Source organism: Callorhinchus milii, unplaced genomic scaffold, assembly GCF_018977255.1.
Source record: "Callorhinchus milii isolate IMCB2004 unplaced genomic scaffold, IMCB_Cmil_1.0 Scaffold10, whole genome shotgun sequence".
In the NCBI taxonomy this organism is placed as follows: Eukaryota; Metazoa; Chordata; class Chondrichthyes; order Chimaeriformes; family Callorhinchidae; genus Callorhinchus; species Callorhinchus milii.
Genome location: NW_024704751.1, coordinates 20,065,114 through 20,079,235, shown reverse-complemented (window position 1 = coordinate 20,079,235; position 14,122 = coordinate 20,065,114). Strand labels below are relative to the sequence as shown.

Sequence of the window (14,122 nt, the reverse complement as noted above, 5' to 3'; positions counted from 1 at the left end):
AAGTTATCTCTCATACACTCAATGAACTCTTCTTCTGATCTACTTTTGCTGATTTGGTTTTCCCATTCTATGTGGAGATTGAAATCACCCACTATTATCGCTTTACCTTTCCTACACGCTCCACTGATTTCTTGATTAATACCTTGTGCTATATTGTGATCACTGTTTGGGGCACTATAAACCACTCCCATTAATATTCTCTGCCCCTTATTATTTTTTATTTCCACCCATTTCTAACCACTATTTTACGATTCTGCGCATCTGGCCAGCAAAGCTCGAGGGTGGGAGGCAAAGCGACTGAAAATCGGGATGTTATGGGAAAACAGGAATTTTCCAAGAGTATCCCACTGACATACATCTCTAAATGGGAGGGAGTGAGATGATGTGGATAAGTGCAGAAACCCTTTGGCAGCTTTGAAATAGGAATCCCAAAGTGAAAATTTCAATACGTGATGTGCTAATGGCTAATTATTGCACCAATGTAATTATCACATCACATACTGCACATTTCATTCCATAATTCTTTTCTGCTAAAAGGTTTATAATGTATTTGTTGACATGTGCCTTGGTCTCTCTGGCTTATTTTTTTAAAAAAGAAAATGGTAGTTTTACATTGGTTCTGTCCAGACTCAGGTTACTGTGTAAAAACCTCAAAAGATCTTAAGGTAAAATATTCCTCGCATTTGATACAGCACCTTATCACATCATCAAAATGCCTCAAATTATCAACAAGATCAACTGTAAAGTGTACTGTAAAGTCAACTGCGTGTTTTGTAAAGAGAACACAGCAGCTAATTCTCATTCTCTCTTCGAGAAGTTTAACACCACCTGTATAGGCCTGCAGGACCTTGCTGTAACATTTCATCTGAAGGACGGTATCTCTGGCAATGCCGCCCCCCTCTCCTTCCCCCACCCCAGCATTGACACTGGTTTGCCAGCCTGACCTGAGCTCAGAATTGAGATCAACCTGTGCGTTTCTTACACTCTCAGTTTATTTGTGTACAGCAACACCGCAAAGCCAACTCTGGGGTCCCCAGGTCTTGCATCTTGCCAACCTTGCCTAATACTCCAGCAGTGAGTAAGCAGGGTGGTCCCTACTGGGAGGGGTAGAGGGGGTTAGAGAGCGCGGACGTTGTACTAGACAAACAGAAACTAGAAGCCACGTGGAACGCTCAATGGTTTAGTTGGTTTGGTTTCCACGTGTGTCGGACACCCAGCTGCCCAAAGAGAAATACACAGCAACATAAATAGATAGAGATGCAGCAGGAGCGGATTTATAAACACAACAGTTCTGGTTGTGGGGAGCGATTATTATCAATAGAGTCAAGTATCTCTAAGTGCGTTGCTAAAACTTACATAAATTGTTTACTATTTGTGAACTTAAGTTTACTTGTGACTGATATCCTTGCATAAACTTTGAATTTGATATGGCGCCTTATCGTGTTGCTGAAACGTCTCAAAGCGTTTCAAAGGCAATACTGTAAAGTGAATTCACTGTGTGTTTTGTTGGCGAAAGTATTCACAGTACCTTTTCCTTGAATCCAATGCAGTGCTTGGGTGAATGCTGCATTGTCGGAAGTGCCATCGTATTATAAGCTGTTAAACCGAGGCGCCCACCTGTACCTGTTTAGGTGAACGTTAAAGACCCCGCAACACTTTTCAAAAGTTGAAGGAAGTTTCCCCAGGTTTCTTGGCCAACAATCCTCCAAACAAAATTGGCCATTCTCTTCATGGCTGTTCGTAGGACATCACTGGAGGGAAACTGGCTGCTGAGTTTGCCTATAAAGTACACAGTCACTACACCTTACAGTAAAACCTGTGAAGCGTTTCACAATGCACTTTATTAAATGCAAGGATTAATATTAATTATTAGTAACCATACTCTCCTCTACCTCCACACAACCCACTGCACACTGTCGCATAAAATACATTGTGAAGATCTCAATTCAACTCTCACCTTCAGCTAAAGCATGACAAATTGCACTTATAGAGCATCTTTCAGGTGGAATAGTAATAATAATAATTCTTGCATTCAAGACATCTCAAAGTGCTTCACAGAATATATATGAACAAAGTAAAGAGGAAGCCTAGCAAAGTTTGAGAGAGGAATGGTAGGGAGGGAAATGAGCAAACGAGCAGTCAAACAGGAAATAAGGGCTTTGAAAGCAGAGGGAGAGAGTAAAACAGAAGGAGTTTGGAAGAGTTCCAGAGATGGTGGGGGGTGGGGGGAAAGTGGTTGAAAGCTTCCTCACAAACTGTGCGGGGGAGGACGTGCAATCGTGCAGTGAGCAGAGCGGAACAACAACAACAAGATTCCATTTAAAGAGCGCCTTTCACGTCGGGAGGACGTCCCAAGGCGCTGTACAGTTGGGTCAGGGGGGAATGATCAGGGTGAGGGGAGGGAAGGGAGGGAGTGAGGAGGGGGTAGAGAGTCGAGAGGGGAGCTGAAGGCTAAAGATCAAAGAGAAAGTTCTTGAGACCGGCCTTGAAGGAGGAAAGGGAGGAGGTGGCGAAGGCACTGGGGGATAGAGTTCCAGAGCCTCGGGGCTGAGAGGCTGAAGGCCCGACCACCGATGGTAGGGCGGTTGGGGTGGGGGATGTGGAGCAGACCGGAGCCGGAGGAACGGAAGGTACGGGCAGGTAAGTAGGGGGATAGTAGGTCGGAGAGGTAGGAGGGAGCGAGGCCGTGAATGGTCTTGTCGGTGAGGATGAGGACCTGGAATTCAAACCTCTGGGGGACGGGGAGCCAGTGGAGGCGAGCGAGGGTGAGGGTGGGAGTGATGTGGTTGCAGTGTCTGGTGCGGGACAGTACACGAGCTGCAGAGTTCTGAATGACCTGCAGTGTGGAGGGAGGGCCGGGAAGGCCGGCGAGGAGAGAGTTCCCATAGTCCAGCCTTGAGGTGATAAAGGCGTGGACCACAGTTTCAGCCGCGTGAGGGGTGAGGTAGTGCCGTAGTCTGGCGATATTCCAGAGGTGATGGAAGGCGGTGCCAGTTGTGGCGCAGATATGAGGGAGAAAGGACAGCTCAGGGTCGAACAGAACCCCGAGGTTCCTGATGGCTTTGAGAGGTGGAGAGTGCGGCGTTGGATGCTGATGGTGTCAGTGCCTGAGGTGCGGAGGCGCTGACGTGAGCCAATCAGGAGGGCCTCAGTTTTGTGCATGTTGAGCTGAAGAAAGTTGTCTCTCGTCCAGGACTCGATGTCGGACAGACAGCTGTCAGGACATCGGTGGTCGTGGAGTTGAGAGTAGAGGAGGAAAGGTAGAGTTGGGTGTCATCCGCATACATGTGGAAGTTAACCCCATGTCTGCGGATGATGTCACCACAGGGGGAGCATATAGAGGGTGAAGAGGAGGGGACCGAGGACAGAGCTCTGAGGGACACCGCACGAGACAATGCGGGGGGTGGAGGAAAAGGCATTCGTGGAAACAAAGTGAAGACGGTGGGAGAGGTACGACCTGAACCACTCAAGGACAGGGCCTTGAAGGTTGAGGTGGGAGGACAAGCGGTTGAGGAGGATAGCGTGGTCGACCGTATCGAAATCTACCGATAGGTCGAGGAGGACGAGGAGGCAGAGGGAGCCCTGGTCGCAGATGGTCCGGATGTCATTGGTGACCTTGACCAGGGCAGTTTCTGTGCTATGGGCAGCACGGAAACCCGACTGGAAGGGTTCGAATAATGAATGGATGGAGAGGAAAAAGCGCAGCTGGGAGGCGACAACTCGTTGCAGGACCTTGGACAGGAAGGGGAGGTTGGAGGTGGTCCGGTAGCTTGATAGCTGTGACGCATCAAGGGAGGGTTTTTTCAAGGTGGGAGTGATGGTGGCAGTTTTTAAGGGAATGGGAACAGAGCCAGAGGAGAGGGAAGAATTCGGAGCTGATCACAAAGGATGAAGTCAACAGACAGAATGCGCGATGTGAGTCTACAGACTTGTCCACACCCTGTAGACAAGTCCCGTTACCCACACCCCTACCCCACTACCCCTTTTTTTCTTACAATGAACTTTAATTTTAACACAGGAGCTGAGACAAGCTGCCAGAGAAGCATTTTGCTTCCTCACTCCATCATAGTACAGAAGATGTGACACCAAACATGGCGACGGATCATTATCTGCCATGAAAATGATGGCGCTCACACACACATATACACACACTCACACCGATCCTCTGGACGTCTAAATACAGTTAAACACTTGTTCCGAGTGCAATTGAGTACTTCTAAATACAATAGTCATCATTCTTCCACGTGTTTCAGCTGTTGGTCAGTGCACGGCAGGAAAAAAAACCATGGGGGTAACAGGACATTTGAACACCCTGTACAACGGAATCACTTTAAACAAGCCGAGAACTCATACCTCATCCTATGCTTATTGCAGCTATAACTGGACTGAAGTGCAGAATCCAAAGGAAAAGGAAACCAGTGACAAAGGTTTGGGAGCGCTCCATCATGTAATCGAGCTCGGTGCATATTGTTTGACCACAGTTTGCATGCAACATCTGTGTGTTCTCTGCTGAGGCACCACAGCTGCTATGTACAGACACTGCCGCCTGACCTCACGTCTTAATTCTTTGTTGAAGATTTCTGTGTGAAATTCCCCTGTGTGCTGTTACCCAAGCATGTGCATGTGCTGCTCTCTATCAGTCACATCTGGCTCACAGTGAACACAAGCTCAGTCTTTGCTGGTTTCACTTCATGTTTAAACCTCAAATGCTGCCCAAAAAATAATAATTATAATCCTTGCATTTGATATAGCACCTTTATCATATCTCTGAGGTAACAACAAAATTACATTTGTATAGCATCTTTCAGAACTCTGCAGCCCATGTAAGAGGGAGGACGTCCCAAGGCGCTGGACAATCAGGGTTTCGGACCCGAACTGGGGGTCAGGATCGGGGAGGGTGGGGGGCAGGGGGCGAAGGAGGGTGATCGAAGGCACGGTCGAAAAGGGTCTTGAGACGGGTCTTGAAGGAGGCAAGGGAGCGGGTGAGGCTGAGGGACTGCGGGATGGAGTTCCAGAGGGTGGGGGCAGAGTGGCAGAAGGCCCACCTGCCAATGGTGGGGCAGGAAAGGCGGGGGACATGAAGCAGGCTGGAGCCCACTGAGAAGAGGGAGTGAGCAGGTGGTAGGGGGTTAGGCGGTCGCAGAAGTAAGGGGAAGCAAGGCCTTGGAGGGCTTTGAAGGCAAGGACCAGGATATTGAACTGTAACCTCTGTGGGATGGGAAGCCAGTGGAGTCGGGTGAGGATGGGGGTGATAGGGTCACGAAGCCTGGTGCGGGAAATTACATGGGCTGCAGAGTTCTGAATGATCTGCAGCCTATGGAGGGAGGAGTTGGGGAGGCCAATCATATGCAAGTTTCTTTTCCACACACATCAGTTAATCTAGTAGTAAGTAGGAACCCGGCTGTTGGTCGATTGGCAGATTGCTTTCCAGGAGTACTAATCAACTAAAAAAAATTTGGACACTCACTCCATGGCTGTTTGTGGGACACTGCTGTGTTTCCCTACACAGTCAATCCACTTTACAATATATAATATATATAATATATAATATATTCAGTGAAGCACTTTTAGATGTTTCAATAACATGATAACATAATAACAGGACATCCTCCCAACATGAAAGGTGCTATACAAATGTAATTGTGTTGTTTATTTGGATATGGTTATATATCAAATGCAAGGATTATTATTGTCCTTAAACCACACCTCAGGATTCACTATAAAGTGTAGTGACTATGCATTTGTGGGTGAATGTGCCAGACAATTTGCATTGTTCCACAACCAGCCATGAAATGAATAACCAACTTTATCACGGTAATTGTTGGCCAGGACCTCGGGAGAAATTTCCTTCTCCTTTTCAATAGCGCTATGGGATCTTTAACATTCACCTGAACAGACACAGATGGCACCTCAGTTTAAGATGAACATTTGTGTTTATTAAAATTAAACAGCCCTGAAGATAAAATGTTTAGAAAGCTGCAGAATATGTGTCTTCTCTGCTCTATTGAGCATTCCATCATCCACTATAATGACTGGAAAATACCGGAGATAGAGAGCAGAGGGGGCAAGGAATGAAAATGTGGTTCTGTTTGCTTAGATAGTTATCTGATACCCGTAAAATCGTCACCAAGCTTAAGAGTATCCAAGCCAAACTGCAGAGAGCTCCACATGTGTCTGGTATCCATTTGTCTGGAATGGAATACACTCTCTCTCTTTTCCTGGAGGAGTGCACCCTACTTATCTAATCCCAGATAGTTTAGCCGCTGGTTGGCGAGAGCCAAGACTTGGTGAACACAGAATGAGCTTTGGGGCAATTGTTGGGAGTTTAACCAGCTAAATCCATCGAGGAGAACTGGCAAACTTCCCGCTGCTGGCCCAGCTCAGAACAAGAAAAGGAAGTTTCAAGCAACTCAATAATAATAATAATCATAAAATAATAATAACCTTAATTTTGATTTACGTTTCGCGTCAGGAGGACGTCTCAAAGTGCTTCACAGAATTTACTGTGAAGCCCAGTAATTCTGTAGGCAAACGTGGCAGCCAATTTGTGCAGAGCAACCTCCCACAACCAACAACAAATTTAATCATTTTTCTTGCATTTGATATAGCGTCTCATCACCTGGTTGATATAAATTTGCATTTAAATAACATCGCTTACGTTGTCCAAGGCCCTGGGTGGTCGAGGGTTTGTACCTGACACAGCCATAATGTGAATGACTGATGGGTGGGGGGGACCGTGTATGGGTTTATAATGACCAAAGGGATATATATAATTGCAAGAGTCTACAATGATCAATAACAAAGCAGACCTAGTCCCCGTTGTTAATGGGAGAGATAAAAAAAAATTAAATAGTATGTACATTTCTGACGATTTCCCTTTAAAGGGTGTTGAAAAATGATTCCTGCAGGGAGGCTAATAGCTTCCTGCAAGGANTTTTTTTTAATACACAAACACGCCAGATGATTCTCTTCTGGTTATTTTACGGGTCAAAATTATCCATTCCTCAGATACTGAAATCATATTTGTAGTTTTAAGAGCAGCCCTGCACTTTGTCACAGATATTTTATGCCACTCTCCCACGAAGAAAGCTCTTGGAAAAGGGGTAAGGAAAGATCAGATTTTTACAGCGCCTTATCACACTGAAATGTCTCACTCTATCACAAAGTATAGTGTGATAAAACATTTTTTTAAAGAAAACAATAATTATTTGGTCTTTCAATCCATGACTGTTTGTGGGACACTGCTGTGCACAATTGGCTGTTGCGTTTCACCCACAAATGTTGTCAATTCACTTTACAATATATTCTGTGAAGCACTTTGAGACGTCTCGAAGACGTGATAAGACACTATATCAAATGAAAGGATTATTATTATTATAGTATAGGAACTTGTTTGGAAGTCACTTGGCAGTTATTACAAAGTCTCGCAAATGCAAACACATCTGCACACACACGAGGTGAATGATCAATTTTGTTTGGGAGATTGTTGGCCAGGACACCAGGATCAGTGTCACAGGATTTTTAAACATCAACCTGACGAAGGGACCTCAGACAAGGCAGCCTTCCCCAGGCCAGTATTCCAGTGTCCGCCCCAGATTCAGAGGGAAAACGTCACAAAAATCCTGTGTTAAATGCTGGGAATGGAATTCTGGTTTAAAGCTATGACATTTCTAGTAAGGAGAGGGAGGTTGCCGCTGGAAAACAGGCTTGAGGGGCTAAATAGCCAACTCCTGTTCCTACGGGTGGGTAGAAATTGTAGTATGTGACGATTGCAGTATACATTAAGTACTGCATTATTTCACTCTTCCCCTCCCAACCCCCCCACCCACACCCCCATTTTGTGTGTCAGTTGTCTGGCTCAATTTGTATTCCGAGTCAAAATGTTAGGGGGTTCAAGCCCCACATTGGGGACACCAAGCTTACAGTCCAGGCTGACACTCCAGCACAGTGCTGGGGAGTGCAGTATTATTGAAGGTGCCATTTTCAAATGAGACATTAAACTGTGGTCGTATCCGTGCTTGTTAAGTTGGATGTTAAAGACCGCTTGTCACAACTGAAAAGAATGAAAGGGAGTTTCTCAGTGTCCTGGCTAACAATTACCCCAGATCAAAAAAAATGGTTGTTCACTTCATAGCCATGTGTGGGTCATTGCTGTGTAAGAATTGGCTGGGTGTTTGCCTAGAAATACAGTCAATTCTGTGAAGCAGTTTGGGATGCATTGATGACGTGATACGGCGTCAGGTCAAATACAAGGATCGCTATTATTGCAATGTTTCACATCTCACATCAGCCTGTGGGCTCTCAGAGTGAGATGGTGATTTGGTGCTAAACAGCACCGAGCTGAGGGCAGCTTCTCCTTGTAAACACACATCACGCAGAGAGCAGATAGCAGGCAGCCCACACTACTGCACAGAGGATTCTGGCAGCCAACAGAAGGGAGACAACTCCTGAACCTGGATGTTAAAGATCCTGTGACTCGGTTCAAAAAGTGAAGGGAGGATTGGAGACACTGTCCATCTGCTCCACAAAACAAGTTACATTTACACAGTGCCTGCCTGTCACTTCGGGAGGACATCCCAAAGTGATTTCAAGCGCACTGGGACGCTGCCATGTATGAGGTGCCTATAAATGCAAGTTGTTGTTGTTGTGATTCCACATGTGATTCCATTTTGTTCTGAGATAATTTATTGAGAACAACATCTACTCAATGGATTTTATCTAAAGTTTTTAAAACAAGAATCAACAAAAAAAAGCTTCAGTTTACGTTAATGGGGAAGTACATTTTGGATTCCCTTTAACTGACTCAGCCAAACACTTCCATCTCAGCAGCGAGGAGAGCGGGCGAGAAATCGATCATTCAAGCAAATCAATCAATCAATCAATCAATCAAATTCACTGCAGACGAGGAAACACCTTCAAACAAAAAGCTCTTGCTCTTCCCAGCTCTCCACGTTTCTGTCCCGGACTTTTTTGGCCACAAACTGCAGCTTTGATGTAAACGGTTTATTCCAAAGCGAATACGCTTTGCTTCCTGGCTGCTGTTTCTAGACATAAAAAATATTACGGTTTCCTTCTGGGCTGACACTTCAATACACTGCTCTGTCACACTTTCACCTCCAAGTCAGAAAATTGTATTTGCAAGACCCACTTTTGGATCTTGAGGTTAAAGTGTAGTTTAGTGCTGGGGAAGCGCTGTGTTGGAGCTGCCATCCTGAGGACGAGACATTAAACCTATCTGCCTCTTCGGGAAGATGTTAAAAATCCCGTGGCATTATTCGAAAAGAGAAGTGTTTCTCTCTCACGATGTCCGGGCCAACAATTTCCCAAATAAAATCGGTCACTCATTTCATCTCTGTTTGTGGGACACTGCCCGAATTGGCTGCTGCGTTCGCCCACAGTCACTCCACTTTACATTAAATCCTATGAAGCGCTTTGTGACAAAAAACAACTTTTATAGCTCTCTTCACATGGGGTAGCATCTCAGAGACATCCTCCTGCCATGAAATGCACAATATCAAAACGCGAGGAATCATTATTATTATAATAACAGCTGGAAAAGTTTTGTACAGAAGATATATTACATCTGACTGCCATCTGCCTGAATAGGGAGTTAGACGCTGATCCCAATCCGCAATGGGAAACTCAGCACTCACTGTGCCTCGAATACATTAAACACTCTTTTTGCCTTGATTCAAACATCTCTTTCACTGAGAGAGGGAGAAAATAATTAACCCCAAACATCCACTATATAACTAGACACAGAATTTGCTGATTATCTACAGCAGATTACTTCTCAACTAGCTTGAAGTGATAGGGTTATAATACCAACAGTGTGTCAGCCTAGCGCAATGGTAGCGCTCTCGCCTCTGAATCCGAAGGTTGTGGGTTCAAGCCCCATGTCGGGACTTGGAATCACATAGTCTAAGCTGACACTCCAATGCAGTGCTGGGGTGTGCTGCTTTGTCAGATACGCTGTCCTTTGGATGAGACATTAAACCGAGGTCCCGCTTACCTGTTCAAATGGACATCTCAATGACGTGAAAGGCACTATCATTATTATTAATTTTAATAGCACTTTGCATCATGGAGCTGAAATACACTGGTGTCCAGCGCTTTCACTGACATTCTTTGGCAGCACAAAAACACAACCAAAGCTGAAAAACCTTTTGTGTTGCCAAAGTTGGAGCTAAATTAAGATGCACAATTAATCAAATGTGTTGTGTGTCAGCCTGGCTCAGTTGGCAGCATTCTCGTCCCTGAGTCAGAAGCTTGTCAACTGAAACCGCATGTTGGGACTTTAAACTCACAGTCCAGACTGACACTCCAGAGTGGTGCTGGGGGAGTCCTGCAATGTCAGGGGTACCGTCCTTTGAATAAGAAGTTAAACTGAGGTCTCGGCTGTATCTATAGGCGGCCCTTAAAGATCCTGAGGCGCTGTTTGCCGTGCGCAAATTGGCTGCTGTGTTCGCTCACAAAATAGGCTCTAATTTACAGTGAATCCTTCGAAGCGTTTCAATATCTCCTCCCTGACGTGAAAGATGCTGTACAAAATGCAAACTTATCATTTTTGCTGTGGCTCAGGGCTGCAATGTTCCTGCTGCCAAAGCCAAGTTGTGTCGTGCTGTACATTTCCCCAAAGGCTTTCCGTCAGACCCTACAGCACCCAGGATATTTAGGGGTTCATTTATTTTTATTTTGTAAACATTAGAGCACTCGAAGCAGAGGCTAACTATTGTGTGCGTGGCTTTAGCAGCGGCAGGATGATTGATCGCAGTGTTTTACTGGGCTGCGTACAGCTCCGAATGGGGGCGAGGACCTGCTGCCACAGGAGACAAGTAAGTAGTCCGTTTGTAGGGGACTAGGAGACGGTTGGCGCCGCTTACCTTTTGCAGCCACTGGGTGTTGTTCTCCATCACGCCTTCGAGATGCTGTAGGCGTTTGTTGGACCAGTTGGGCTCCGCAGGGGGAGGAGCGTCTCTCTGCAGCGAGTTAGACATTTGGAAGTCGGGGTCTGAGCGGCAGTTGTCCACCTCGGGGAGCAGGAAGGTGTAGCTGCACGGTCCATGCTGTACCCGGTGGTGCTGTTTCTCCAGACTCTCCTTTTCCTTGTGGTAGGAGCTGGAGCCAGACATGGCTAACACTGTGCAAACACAGCTCACGAACGACAGACAGTTTGACAGCATCTTGGGGGGTGTGTGTGCGGGGGTGGGGGGGAAGGAGATTGTTCTCCGAGTTCTGCAGCTGAGCCTGGAAACGATTGTAGAAGGAATGAGAAACCCTCTTAAAGCTTTATGCACCCGCTTTCCTTGCCTCTTTGCTAACGGAGACTGAATTACTTGATTGCAGAAATCCCCCACAAAGCTAAACACTCAATTTTTTTCCTGACGGGTGGTTCTGTCTGTTCACTGCCTTTTTGTGGAGTGGCTGAGAATGTTCGCTGCCTTTTTGTGGAGTGGCCGAGAATGTTTTCTGTCTGTGCCTCAGTGATAAGGCTGAGTATTGCTTCCTATATCTCACAGCCTACGTTAGACTGACAAATGCAGGAAGTGTTGAGACGTTCTCCCTCCCTGCGGTTGGACTCAGGCCAAGACATGGAGAGAGATGTTTGGTGCAAGAGTTAGCAGTTAGGCACACTACCTCACCGGAGATGGTTTGACCACAAAGCTGTGTGTGATCAGCAAATGTGCTCACAAACTCTCTCTCTCTGTCACTCTAACAGCTGATGGAACTGGATCAGTCAGTTTATCCTCATGTGCCACTCTGATAATGAGCGATGTCACACACCATTCATTGTCCACCCACACGTTTCAGCCAAGACAGCGGATGAATCAGCCCAACATGCCAGAGAACATCAGTCACCTGCAGATCAGAAACATTCAGTTCATTGCCAGAAACGCAACAAGTTTCAGAATCCCTACAAACTAACTCAAATTTTCCAGAACTTGCTAGTTCCTCTGTGAAAATTCCATTGTGCTGCATTAACCATTTAACCCTGAATAACTCAAATTTTTTGTGCTAAAAGAGATACCTGCATGGTGAGATGACAGCAAAATCTACCCTGACCACAGTGCTGACGAGGAGAGCAACAGGCTAAGATTTGACCCACTTTCCCAGCTTTAATGTAACTTATTCAACCCGCTTGTTTACAAACAAAATACACCATCACTACACTCAAACAAATAACAACAAAAAAAAATTGCTTTTATACAGTGCCTTTCACACCAGGAGGACATGCCAAGGCATATTTACTCCATAGTAAAATCCTTTGAAGCACTTTGAGACATTTCAATGACATGATAAGACAGTGTACCAAATGCAAGGACTTAACAGCAAAGGCGTGATGACCAATTTTAGCTCAGGGATTGCCGGCCAGGACATCGGGAGAAACTTCTTTTTTTGAAGTGTCGTTGGATCTTTAAATCAAATGCAAGGATTTTTTCTCTCCTGGTCTCACTGACAAAAGCAACCAAGATTATCTGCGTAGCATCTCCTCCAGAGCGTCACACTATCGCTCTGTGCTGCTTTTATATTATCCATCTTACCTCAACGTACACTCTGGAGTCCCCAAGCCTTGACTTGTACCAACCTGCGCCCAATACTCCCTGGAACTGGATAAGCAGGGTGCATCCCTCAAGGGAAGAGTGTGCATTCCATTCAGGGGAATTTCCATGTGTTGGTAGCAGACGTGGAATTCTCAGTCTGGGATGGAGACTCTTGAGCATTGGAAATGGGTTTCTGCATGTGTCAGAGACCCGGCTGACCAATCAAACCTTCTATCTTAAATAAGAAGCAAAGGGACCTACTTATGTAGAATCTGAAAGATGTAACTGCTGTGTTATTTGAGATAACAGCCATTAATCACATAAATTAGATCAAATTTACACATGGTCATGATGCTAATTAGAACCAATAATATCAAAGCACTTCACATGACTTGAAAAGCCATATTTACTGAGCCTTTTTAATCACATGTTGATGAATTACATTAATCTGCCCTTATTTGTGTTTGCTGTGGGAAGCCTAATCTTTCTAAATTTTTGAAGACAATACAGTACTTTTCTGCAAAACATATCAATCATTTATTGGGCACATGTAAAGAATCCATGGAATAATTCTTTAAAAAAATTATGATAACCTTTCATTTGGCACGGGGCCTTTCACATCGGGAGTGATGTCCCAAAGTGCTTCACAGGATTTACTGTAAAGTGCAGTGACTGTGTATTTTGTGGACTAACATTGTGCTGGAACACCGTTTGAACCCACAACCTTCTGACTCAGAAGTGAAAGTGTTACCAACTGAGCCAGGCTGACATGTTGGTGATATTGATCTTTTATACTCATGTAATGTTGATTTAAACCATGCATCCATTTAAACCATGTTTAGCTGCTTGTGCCTAGCAACGCATCCTAACAGATGTTAAGTGGCAGTAGCAACAAATGAACATATTAAATTGGATATAGTCCTATTTGACTGCTATATGCGGACTAGAACATAACAGTACACGATGTGTCTTTTACACAAGCCAGTTCAAATAGCATCTTCAATCACAGTTATAAAAATGGAAAAAGGAAACCACTGAAATTTTAATAGAAGCCCAAGGCAAAAAAAAGGATCTCTTTCTCTTCTCACTACAGTTTACACACAGCACACACACATCAGCAACTGTCTCTTAAATGTTATTCAAAGCTTTTAAATGTACCAATAGCATCCCAGGAAAATAATGCCATCATTTGGTTTGAGAAAATGTACAGCGATCTGGCTACGATACTGTTTACATTCAACGTAGAGAATGTTCAAAGGAAGTTCATTTAAACACATCTTATATTCCGTTTATAATAAATAATAATAATAATCCTTGCATTTGATATAGCGCTTTTCACGTCGGGAGGACGTCCCAAAGCGCTTCACAGAACACACTGTAAAGTGAATTGACTGTATATTTGTGGGTGAACGCGGCAGCCAATTGTGCAGCAATGTCCCACAAACAGTCGTAGATTGAAAATGACCAATTTATTATTGTTTTTTGTATTTTGGAGGATTATTGGGCTCTGTGTGGAGTAAGGAAACTTGCCCAAGGTTTCGCCCTCTGCCTGGAATTGAACTCAGGTCTCTCACTTGCAA

General features: G+C 44.9%; 1 protein-coding gene across 2 annotated transcripts in view; it reads right to left on the bottom strand.

Moving 5' to 3' along the window:
* Positions 1–14,122, bottom strand: part of angpt2b (angiopoietin 2b) — an 87,490-nt gene that overhangs the window by 40,160 nt on the left and 33,208 nt on the right. Inside the window, exon 1 of one of the 2 annotated variants that reach the window (XM_007906739.2) lies at positions 10,884–11,639. The exons of the other annotated variant lie outside the window; for it this stretch is intronic. Within the exon in view, the coding sequence (XP_007904930.1) occupies positions 10,884–11,183 (300 nt within the window). The 5' untranslated portion in view covers positions 11,184–11,639. Of the gene's footprint in view, positions 1–10,883; positions 11,640–14,122 lie in introns of those variants that run through there. 2 annotated transcript variants of the gene reach the window in all.